Below are 11,580 nucleotides of genomic sequence, written 5' to 3' on the forward strand. Positions count from 1 at the left end.
TAAAAAATCAAATACAAAATAATTTATTTATAAATTATTTTTAATATAAATATTTATTATTTAAGTTATTTTTAAAAAAAATTAATTAAATTATTTATCCAAACTAAAAATAATTCTATGATATTAAGAATTTTGCATACAGAGAATAAAAAAATATATAAATTTATTTTAAAAATTAATAAAAATAAAATAACATATTTTTTAAATAAAGACTTAACTATCTGTTAAAATAAATTTTCGTCTCTTTATCATAGTATACACCTATCTTTCGTACATAGGTAAAGATTATTATTATTATTATTATTATTATTGAAAAACCCTATGAAAAGAAGAATCGGTAATTCGGTATAACACGGCCGGGTTGAGTTAGAGTCTCACCCACCATCCACTCGTGACTCACTCATTCCCAACCGATTTTCGCATCCACTGCCACCGCCCGAACGATTCCAACGCCGGCCAACCGTCACCGTCTCCGGCAACTCTTTCGTCACCGGAATACTTCGAGAATCGGTAGGTCCTCTCGGATCTAGATCGTTTTCGCCGTATTTCAAGTAGGTTTCTTTTTTTCTTCTTTACCGCTTTCTACAATTTAGCTTCTTCGTCTTTATTTCCACTTAAGGTTTCATGATTCCCTTTTTTAAAAAATAATAAAAAGAAATTTGTGATTTTTGAGGTTTACGAAAACCTTCAGTTACTGTTGCTCTTTTTGCTGTTCAATTGCTTTAACTAGGTTATAAATATAATCTGATTCTGTGAATTAGCTTGATGATTGAGCTCTGGAATTAACCTTTAACCAAGAGTAAGAACGTGGTTTACGAGATAACATTGAAAGGGGATTCTTGATGCCAACTTCTGCAAGCGAATTTCTAATATTTATGTGTGTATATATACGTATTAGGGATCAGGGGATAATGTTTATAACTTAAAGACTTTAGACTTTAAATTTGAAGAAAAGAGAAAATTTGATTTTTCAAATAACAGGAAAAGGTATCTAGCTTTTACCAATAGGGAATTCATTCCTTTTTTTTTCTTGAGTTTATGTATAATAACTAATATATTAAACTGGCAATGATTACCAACTGAGAACAACATAATTTCAACTCCTCTTTTTTTTACAACATTGCTTTACTGTTTGATGTCAACATTTCATGAGATTTCATGCAGAAACTTTTTTCAAATTATGGACGGCTTAGAGCTAAATAGTAAACGCTGAATTATGATTTATTTGAAAATGGGAGATGGTAGATAGCTCTTCCCTGCCCCCTTGAGTCGATTGGCTAAATTAGAGACAAACACAAGGATACGATTCCGATATCAACTTTATTCATATATTTTGAAAAGAATCAATGAGCTCACTTCTAGTAACTAACCCAACCTTTCTAATGATTCAATCCTTAAGTGTTATAATTTCACATTGTTCCTAGTTTCTTGGCAGATAAATATGCTTAATAGTTTGCATTATCCAAAGGTGCCAACCAGCAATCCAACATGTAATACTTCCAAGCTCTAGAAAAGATTGGAAATAGTCTTAATACGGTGAATAAGTTATACAATTGATCTAAAAACATAGATATCCTAGATAGTTTTAGTTTTATACTTGCATGATGTGGCAATTACTTCCATGGTTTATTTTCAAAGATAAAAAAAATTATGTTACACTGGTTTAAAGCTCTAATATTTTGGCGGCTAACTCTATTTGCTATACATCACAATTGTTGGAACAGGGAAGGCTCTTACATTACTATGTCATAGTTTTGGTTTGTTATGTGCCTAATACTAGGCACTCGACCACTCATGCATATGTAACTGGAATTGTAACAGCTCAATTTTGGATATAATGCCTCCATTACGCTCCAGTGGATTTGTTGATCCCGGTTGGGATCATGGTATTGCCCAAGATGAGCGGAAAAAGAAGGTTAGATGCAATTATTGTGGGAAAATAGTTAGTGGTGGCATATACAGATTAAAGCAGCATTTAGCCCGAGTTTCTGGTGAAGTAACATATTGTGAAAAGGCTCCTGAGGAAGTCTACTTAAGAATGAAGGAAAACCTGGAAGGGTGTCGATCCAACAAGAAACAGAAGCACATTGATGCTCAAGCATATATGAATTTTCAGTCTAATGATGATGAAGATGATGAAGAGCAAATTGAGTGTAGAAGCAAAGGGAAGCAGTTGATGGATGATAGAAGTGTATCTATAAACTTTACACCTCTTCGTTCATTAGGATATGTTGACCCAGGGTGGGAACATGGTGTTGCTCAAGATGAGAGAAAGAAGAAAGTGAAATGCAACTATTGTGAGAAAATTGTTAGTGGAGGTATTAATCGGTTTAAACAGCATCTGGCTAGAATTCCTGGAGAGGTAGCACCTTGTAAAAATGCTCCTGAAGAAGTTTATCTTAAGATTAAAGAGAATATGAAATGGCATCGCACTGGAAGGAGACATAGGCAACCTGAGGCTAAGGAGTTGATTCCTTTCTATGCAAAATCAGTTAATGATGATGATGATGATGAAGAAGAAGAAGATGAATATGAGCAGATGGAAGATGCTTCGCATCATGTGAACAAGGAAACATTGATTGATGTTGATAACAGATTGTCTAAAGACTTTAGGAAGACCTTCAAGGCAATGCCGCCAAGTACTGGTCCTGAACCTGTATTGAGAAGATCTAGGTTGGATAACATATACCTGAAACTGCCCAAGAATCAGCCTCCTCAAGCTTTCAATCAAGTCAAAGTTAAGACTGGGCCCACTAAAAAATTGCGCAAGGAAGTCATTTCTACAATTTGCAAGTTCTTTTACCATGCTGGGATTCCTGTACAGGCTGCAGACTCCTTATATTTTCATAAAATGCTTGAAGTTGTTGGTCAATATGGACAGGGACTGGTATGTCCACCAAGCCAACTTATGTCTGGTCGCTTTTTGCAGGAGGAAATAGATTCCATTAGGAATTATCTCGTCGAATACAAGGCTTCCTGGGCAATTACTGGTTGTTCTGTAATGGCAGATAGTTGGAGAGATGTACAGGGAAGAACAATTATTAACTTTCTTGTTTCTTGTCCTCATGGCGTATACTTTGTTTCTTCAGTTGATGCTACTAATGTAGTAGAAGATGCACCAAATCTATTCAAGCTTCTGGACAAGGTGGTGGAGGAAATAGGTGAGGAAAATGTGGTGCAGGTAAAATGTTTTTTCTCTTATTCTTGTAGCATCCTCCTCCATCATAAATACCACCATGTAACTGTCATTAGTTATTTTGCAATAGAAATTACAACTGGAAAACAGAAAAGATGGAAGAATGATATGGAAGAATGAATCTGGAGATAGAGAGAAAATTAGCAAAATAAGAGTGAGCCTCTGAGCACTAGCAGCTCAGACTCTTCTAAGCCTAGCCCAAATGTTTGCCTACCTCCTACTCTCCTTGCACCCTTACAAATAATACACTTTTAACACTGCTGGGAATTTGGCTCTAACATTTTGTCTTCCTTATCCACTTGTCATGTAGGTCATAACTGAAAATACTCCCAATTATAAAACTGCTGGGAAAATGCTTGAAGAGAAGCGAAGGAATTTGTTTTGGACTCCTTGTGCCACTTATTGTATTAATCGAATACTAGAAGATTTTATGAAGATAAGATGTGTGGAAGAGTGCATTGAAAAAGGCCAGAAAATTACAAAACTAATATACAATCAAATATGGTTGTTAAATCTTATGAAAAATGAATTTACTGAGGGGCAGGAGCTTTTAAACACAGCTGGGACACAATATGCCTCTAGCTTTGCTACATTGCGGAGCTTGTTGGATCATAGAGTTGGGCTCAAAAGAATGTTTCTATCAAACAAATGGATTTCATGCAGGTTCTCCAGGACAAATGAGGGGAAAGAGGTGGAAAAAATTGTCTTGAATGTCACGTTTTGGAAGAAAATGCAGTATGTTAGAAAGTCAGTAGATCCCATCATGCATGTACTTCAAAAGGTTTGTAGTGGTGAGAGCTTCTCGATGCCATACATATATAATGATATGTACCGAGCAAAACTTGCAATCAAATCTGTTAATGGTGATGATGCACGTAAATATGAACCATTCTGGAAGGTGATAGACAGTCATTGTAACTCTCTGTTTTGTCACCCACTTTACTTGGCTGCGTACTTCTTGAATCCCTCCTACAGGTATCGGCAAGATTTTGTGGCGGTATGTGAAAAATATTGAATGTTTCCTAGTTTTATAAAATTTTCAAATTTTATTCAACTTCTCTCCTGAAGCACATGTTTGATATACGACTGTAGCATTCTGAGGTAGTCCGGGGGCTGAATGAATGTATTGTTCGGCTAGAGCCAGACAATATGAGAAGGATATCTGCATCAATGCAGGTAAGATGTTATTAGAGACTGCTACAAGATATACTTGTATTATTAGATATATTTATTAATCTAGGACAAAGTGATGTCATTTCCAGATTGCTCATTATAATTCTGCACAAGATGACTTTGGAACTGAATTGGCAATTAGCACAAGAACAGATCTTGAACCAGGTAAAAACTGCTGTGTTGCTGCTAAATGCAACGTATACTGGGTTTCTGGTTACATTGCCTGTAAGTGCATAGACTCATTTGGTGATAAATTTGAATTGATTCTTTTCCCCTTTTTCACATCACTAGCTGCGTGGTGGCAACAACATGGAATAAGCTGCATAGAGTTGCAAAGGATAGCTGTGCGCATATTAAGTCAGACATGCTCAACCTTTGTGCGTGAGCATGAGTGGAGTATATATGATCAGATATACAGTAGAAGTCAAAATCGTCTAACACAGAAGAAACTGAATGACCTTATCTACGTGCACTACAACTTGCGACTTAGAGAATCCCAATTAAGAAAAAGGTCTAGGGACTCAAGGTCAACCTCTGTTGACAATGTTCTGCTAGAGCACTTACTCAAGGATTGGATAACGGACACCAATTTACAAAGCTCTGATGTTGATAAGGTACTACAGCTTTCTGCTCTCTTGAACTTGAATGTATGATTGTGAAGCATTAGTTTTTGCAATATGTTACTTACCCTGAGGAGAATGTTGAGTCAACAGTGCAGGCAGCTAAAAAAGGGAAGATAATAATCCCTTTACCTTATCATTATTCTAGACGAAATAATAAAGGAAAGGGAGGAATAACTGATTTAAATAACTGATTTATTTTAGGAAGCAATAACTGATTGAGTCAGTTAGAGGAGAATCAGGGACTGCATGATTTTAGGAGGCAATAACTGATTGAATCAATCAGAGGAGAATTAGGGAACTACATGATTGTGAAGATTTCAATTAGAGAGAGGGTGAGGCAATAAAAGAAGGAACCGAATAGGTATTGAGGCAGGAAAAGATTTGGAAAGGCCTAGGCTAGGAGAGAAGAGGACTCTCGAAATTCCTCTGCTATCATTTTTCTATTCTATTGTAATTTCTGCATTTCCATTCAATAAATTCCAGCTGAGAGTATTTTGCCTATAGGGTAACCTGTTCTCAGTCTGTTTTTTTTTGTTGTACCGAGTGCTGTGGGAGCATTCTGTTGGTACCAGTTTTAACACAATACATGAGTAATGCTGTGCTTTTTTTATTGTAACTTGAATTCAAAGGGCATTCTAACCCAGATAATTAATTATGTCTCATTGGTTGAATACTCGAATGTTTGAATTAAAATTTGAAACCGAGGTTGTCTCTACTGAGTTTTTAATTTTTTTGTTTGTTTGTTTGTTTGTGCAGAACATCTATGATGGAATTGAACAAGATGATCAATATGAAAATGATTTAATTGATTATGATGATGGAGCTGCACGATCTTTGAAGGGAACGCTTGAGCTGGAAACTATGGCTGATTTAGCAGTAGGATCACCAGATGTAGACCATGCTAACATTAATGCTGCCACTGACAATGACTCTGATCTTAATTATTTTGATGATGATTTGAGCGAGTAATTAGTGACAAATCAAGATGATCATCCGGGTGTATAAATTATTTTAACCCTTGTAGAGAAATCATTTTAGATTGAATGCAATCTTTTTAGTTTTAGAGTCATACAATATGATTAGTAAGTCCTAGCATGTTGCTAATCTCACCCAATGGTATTGCTGCACGTCCATGATGAAATATGGCTTTGTACCATGTACGAGATACTACACTGGCTTTGTACCATGTACGAGATACTACACATGTAATTACTTTGTATTCATTGCGAAACCAAACAGGGATGATCGAAAGAGGTGGCCAACCTATGCTTTGTCACCGAAGCGCCCAAAACAATTTTGACGCACCAGTGCGCTGAAAAAGAATATGTAAATATACTTTTTCTTTGGGTTTATTCGGTTATAATTTTTAAGAAATGGGTGTTTTCATCATTCTTTATCTTCTCCCTTGTTTTCCTCAGTTTTTCTCTATCTTCCACCTAACAGTTGCAGGTTAACCTCCTTACCTCCATTTTCGCCTCTCAATTTTTCTGCATCTAAAGTCCGAAATGAAAAAATTAAGTGTCTGGCCCTGTGGCCTGTGCGTCTTGACTGGTCAACTAGTGGTGGCTGGTAGTAGTGTAAGGTGGCTCTACCTCTGTCTCTGGTTTTTGCGTTCTGGATCAAGCTAAATCTTCTTTCTCCATGGACAAAAACCTTCTCAACCCCCAAATTGTTGCTAGTTTTGGTGTCTTTGGCTAAAGTTTTGCATCCTTCAAGCTTCTTCGTAACAAAATTGATGTAGATTTTTGTACAAGATGTCTCTGGTACGGGTTGAAAGATGGATCGGGAACTTGCGGGTCGAGGCAGATGCCGGATTATCTGACTGGAGCAATGAGGGGAGGTACCTGCAAAGACACTCCGACGCTCAAATCAGAATAGATATGAGAGGTATAAGGTGTGAGGAATGAATGAATACCTGGAGGAACCTGGGTCCTCTATTTATAGGTGATGGTGGATATCTTATCTTATCTTGTTTGACTATTAAGTCGGGGTCCGCCTGGTGGTTTGATTGGCGTGACCCTTTTTGTATTCTTGCGTACATTGCATTTTCTGAGGCGTGCTTTGTCAGTTTCGTTTTTCGAGGGAGTATTTATCGCGAGGGGACGTTTGGGTTACTTTCCTTTTTTGCCCCTGCGTCCCATGTTTATTTGCAGGGGTATTTACGTCTTTTCGTCCTTCTGTTTTAAAACCGTTTTGGCTTTCCTACTATCCTTCCTTCGTTTGTTTCATTTCCCAGTTTTTCTTTGTGGGAGCTTCTTCTCTTTTCTATTTTACTTTGGTGCTGTTCTGGCTTTCTGCTGTTGTGCTTCTACTTCTTTGTTCTAGTATCTTACACTCGCATTTTCAGGTTGGTTTCCTTTTGCTCTTGTTTACTTTGCAGTGTTTTGTTATTCTGTACTTGTCTGCTTTTTGTATTTCTGTGTTTAGTGTGGATTGGGGTCGCACCTTTGTGTATGGCGTTTCTGCTCTTTTTGTTGGTGGGTTTTATAAAGAGGTGGGATGAGCACCACTATTTAGTTGGTAATGGGTAGTGGTATCTGTTTTTCCGTTCCCCCCACCGTTTTCTGCCGTGTCGTTTAGGCTGACGGTGGTGCTCATCGCTGTTTTAGGTATGGCTCGCCGGAGGACTGAGGGTGTGAGAGCTCTGGTGATACCTGCGGGGGGTGTCCCTTCCCTTTACTCCTGGGTTACCAGTGATGTGTGGGGGATGCCTTCGCGGATGACGGAGGCAGACCTCTAGCGGCTCCGTGATGAGGGGGCTGTCTGCGGGGGTGGCGACGCCGAGGGTCGTTACAATTTTTCCGTTCCGGGGGTTGACGAGAGTGTCTGTTACACCAATTTGGACTTGCTGACCGTTCCGGATTGGATGTGGGTGTACGAGGCAATGTTCACCCGCCTTGGCGTGCGGCTCCCATTTTCCCTTTTTGTTCAACAGTTGCTGAGTCGGTGTTCCGTGGCGCCGTCCCAGCTGCACCCGAATAGCTGGGCGGCGATCTGGACTTTCGAGCTCGTGTGCGAGTTTTTGGAGCTTCCGGTGTCCGTGAATGTTTTCCTTTTTTCTCTTCTTGTGCACCCTTCCATCCAAGGAAGGGAAGTACAAGAAGGGGTATATGTCTTTTAGGGCTCAGCCTCATCATCGGGTCTTCGGCTTGTACGAAGATTCTTTTCATGGGTTTAAGAGTGGGTATTTCAAAGTCCGTCCTGCTAGGGGGCGTCATCCGTTCTAGTTGATGTTGGAGGGTGAACGGCGGTTCCCTACATATTGGAATTTTGGTGTGGGGCCGTCCGTTCTTACTCGGGTGACGCAGGAGTTTTTGACTGCGGAAGACCGGGACATCGCCCTTATCCTGTGGCAGTTGTTTGGGGAGCGTCCTCTGAATCCCAGGGATGTGATGGGTGACTCAGTTGGTTGTCGGGCCTATATTGGTCTGTGATCTTTTTTTTTTTGGTTCTGAGTTGGATACTTATGCTTTTTTTTCTTTTTGATCTTTTTCGCAGTTGAGATGGCTAGGGGTTTGACGACTCTTGCCTGGCTGAAGGCCCAATTGTCTCAAGGGACTCCTTCTGACAGTTCTCCCTCCACTCCGACCTCCTGGCCTGCTGATGATACGAGGGTTGCCTTTGAGGATTTGGTGTTGACCAAAGGTGGCACCCAAGGGTCAGGTCAGGGTGTGGAGGTTGACGATGATGTTGTGGTTGTGTCGCCGGAGGGTGCTTCCCGGAACTGAAGGCGATCGGAGGATGTTGATAGTGAGAACTTGGTGGAGGGGGAGGGTGCGGTCCCATCAGTGAAGGACCGTCGTTTTGACTTTCTGGCCTTCATTGATGAGTACCTTATGCCGGGTACGGAGGATTTCTTCCGTGAATGCGATGTGACTTTCCAGGCGAAGTCGCTTTACCGCTCCCTTCTCCGTTCCGCTATGATTGTCCGGAAGGCCGAGCCCGTGATGGCTCAGGTGGGCCTTTTGGACAAGAAATTGCGCCAGTTTCAGGCCAAGATGGCGAGGTTGAAGGGGTAGCTTGCGGATGCCGAGTCGGCGAGAGAAAAGGCAGTGAAGGCGTATGAGGAGTCTGGTGTTGAGATCCTTCGCCTTTTCGAGGTTGAGACTTCTCTTTTGTCTCAGCTTGGGAAAGAGCGGAGGAAAGCTTCGGACGTCGAGTCCCGGTCTGCCGTGCTTCTTTCTGATGTTGGTACTTTGAAGGATGAGGTAGCTGGTGTGAAGGTGGAGGTTGTGGGTTTGAAGGAGGAGAAGGCCGCGTTGCTTGTTGATGTGAAGGAAGCTATTACTGCTACTGAGGAGACGATGAAATCTCAGGCTTTGGTGCTGGCGCCTGATGAGCGCTCGTGGACTATGTCGGAAGAGAATTTCTCAATGAAGTTGCGTTGCAAGTATAGCTCTACCAACAACAATCCTCGATAATCAAATTTAGAAAGGAATTGGTTGTCACAAGTTCAACCCCAATAAAATAACCAAAGTATTCAAGTCTCGGGTCGCTTCACAAGGAATGGGCAAACATATGCTTCAACATTGGTTAGAAATCCGGGGGTTGTAAATCATGAGCAAGGAATTAAACTAGGAATCTTAGCAAACAAGTAATCTTAAAGTGCAAGGAACTAATTCAAATAACTAAGCAAGATGTGAGCAATTTCAAACTAAGAAGACAACATTCAATATAATTCTACTCTCAACTAAACAATAACTATAACTAAGGCAAGGCAATCAAGATTTTTGGGTTTCCAAATAAGAATGATAAAAGCAACTCTTGGCTAGACATAGGAATTGGGGTCACTATCCTTGCCTAATAACCATATCTTGACAATTATGAGGAACTAAACCCATTAAGTCTACTTCTATACTTGAAGTACATTAAATGGTTTAGTCAACATCAACCCATAAGGTCTAACCTCACTACTAATTAACCTAGTAGTAGGCTAGTGTCAATGGCTATCAAATTGACCACTAAGGGTTACCAAATCATCAAATCCATTAGACCCAATGACTTAAGTTTACCCAATTCCATTGGCCTAAGTCAAGAGTAAAAAGAACTACTCCATAATCAAGGTAAATAATTCATCAAACACATGGTAAGCATTAACAAAAGACATGTTCAAATTGCAATTGGATTGAAATTAACAAATACCCACTAACAAATATCAACATACAATCACTCAAACAACACAATTAATCATAGAAATAATCAATGTAACATCAACGAACCAAGATTCACAACATTCATGCAATGGGTATAAAGTAACAATTGACAAGAATCCATAAAACTAACACAAGATCTAAGCAAAATTATACTAAGAGATTCAAATTAAACAATCAAAACTAGTAATTAACGAGATCCAATTCAGAACTCAACAAGGGAAGATCAAATTAAAGCTAGATCTAGAGAAGAACAAGGGTTTCTCTCTCTAGAAGAACAAAGAACCAAAAACTAGAAAATGTGTCTTAGTGTAAAAATGATTGATCCCCCCTTCTCCCTAGCATCCTTGGGTCTTTTTCCCTGCAGAAACAGCTTGAAATTGGGCCTAATGAGCCTCAGAAATCACCAGGCACGATTTCCTTTAATGGGGTCATGTGCAGCTTCCCGCGTGTGTGCGCCATGCGTGCGTGCGCGCCAATTGCTTTTGTGATCCACGCGTACGTGCCAAGTGTGCGTGCGCGTCGGTTGGAATTCTCTGGCCTGTGATGAGCGGATAATTTGTATGCTTTTTGGCATTGTTTTTAGTATGTTTTTAGTATGATCTAGTTAGTTTTTAGTATATTTTTATTAGTTTTTAGTTAAAATTCACTTTTTTGGACTTTACTATGAGTTTGTGTATTTTTCTGTGATTTCAGGTGTTTTCTGGCTGAAATTGAGGGACCTGAGCAAAAATCTGATTCAGAGACTGAAAAGGACTGCAGATGCTGTTGGATTCTGACCTTCCTGCACTCGAAGTGGATTTTCTGGAGCTACAGAAGCCCAATTGGCGCGCTCTCAACGGCGTTGGAAAGTAGACATCCTGGGCTTTCCAGCAATATATGATAGTCCATACTTTGCCCAAGATTTGATGGCCCAAACCGGCGTTCAAAGTCACCCTCAGAATTTCCAACGTTAAACGCCGGAACTGGCACAAGAATGGGAGTTAAACGCCCAAACTGGCACCAAAGCTGGCGTTTAACTCCAAGGGAAGTCTCTACACGAAAATGCTTCAATGCTCAGCCCAAGCACACACCAAGTGGGCCCGGAAGTGGATTTTTATGTCATCTCTGTAGACCTTAGGCTACTAGTTCTCTATAAGTAGGACCTTTTACTATTGTATTTTCATCTTTCAATCTTAGAATCTTTTGATCATGTTTTTATGATTGAACCCTCTTTGGGAGGCTGGCCTCACGGCCATGCCTGGACCTTGTTCTTATGTATTTTCAACGGTGGAGTTTCTACACACCATAGATTAAGGTGTGGAGCTCTGCTGTACCTCGAGTATTAATGCAATTACTATTGTTCTTCTATTCAATTCCGCTTGTTCTTGTTCCAAGATATCACTTGTTCTTCAACTTGATGAATGTGATGATCCGTGGCACTCATCATCATTCTCAC

General features: G+C 39.8%; 1 protein-coding gene across 2 annotated transcripts; it reads left to right on the forward strand.

The window, feature by feature from the left end:
* The first annotated feature begins 282 nt into the window (after positions 1–282).
* LOC130968812 (uncharacterized) lies at positions 283–6,078 on the forward strand. 2 transcript variants are annotated; one of them, XM_057894280.1, is made up of 7 exons: positions 283–510; positions 1,725–3,181; positions 3,507–4,193; positions 4,289–4,372; positions 4,459–4,534; positions 4,661–4,983; positions 5,749–6,078. In XM_057894280.1, exons 2-7 carry the CDS (start codon positions 1,838–1,840, stop codon positions 5,959–5,961), a joined length of 2,727 nt encoding a protein of 908 aa, XP_057750263.1. In that variant the 5' UTR covers positions 283–510; positions 1,725–1,837; the 3' UTR covers positions 5,962–6,078. The 2 variants fall into 2 exon arrangements, with proteins under 2 accessions (XP_057750263.1, XP_057750262.1); XM_057894279.1 differs by having other exon boundaries at positions 330–551.
* Positions 6,079–11,580: the final 5,502 nt, after the last annotated feature.

This window comes from Arachis stenosperma, chromosome 3 (assembly GCF_014773155.1).
Source record: "Arachis stenosperma cultivar V10309 chromosome 3, arast.V10309.gnm1.PFL2, whole genome shotgun sequence".
In the NCBI taxonomy this organism is placed as follows: domain Eukaryota; kingdom Viridiplantae; phylum Streptophyta; class Magnoliopsida; order Fabales; family Fabaceae; genus Arachis; species Arachis stenosperma.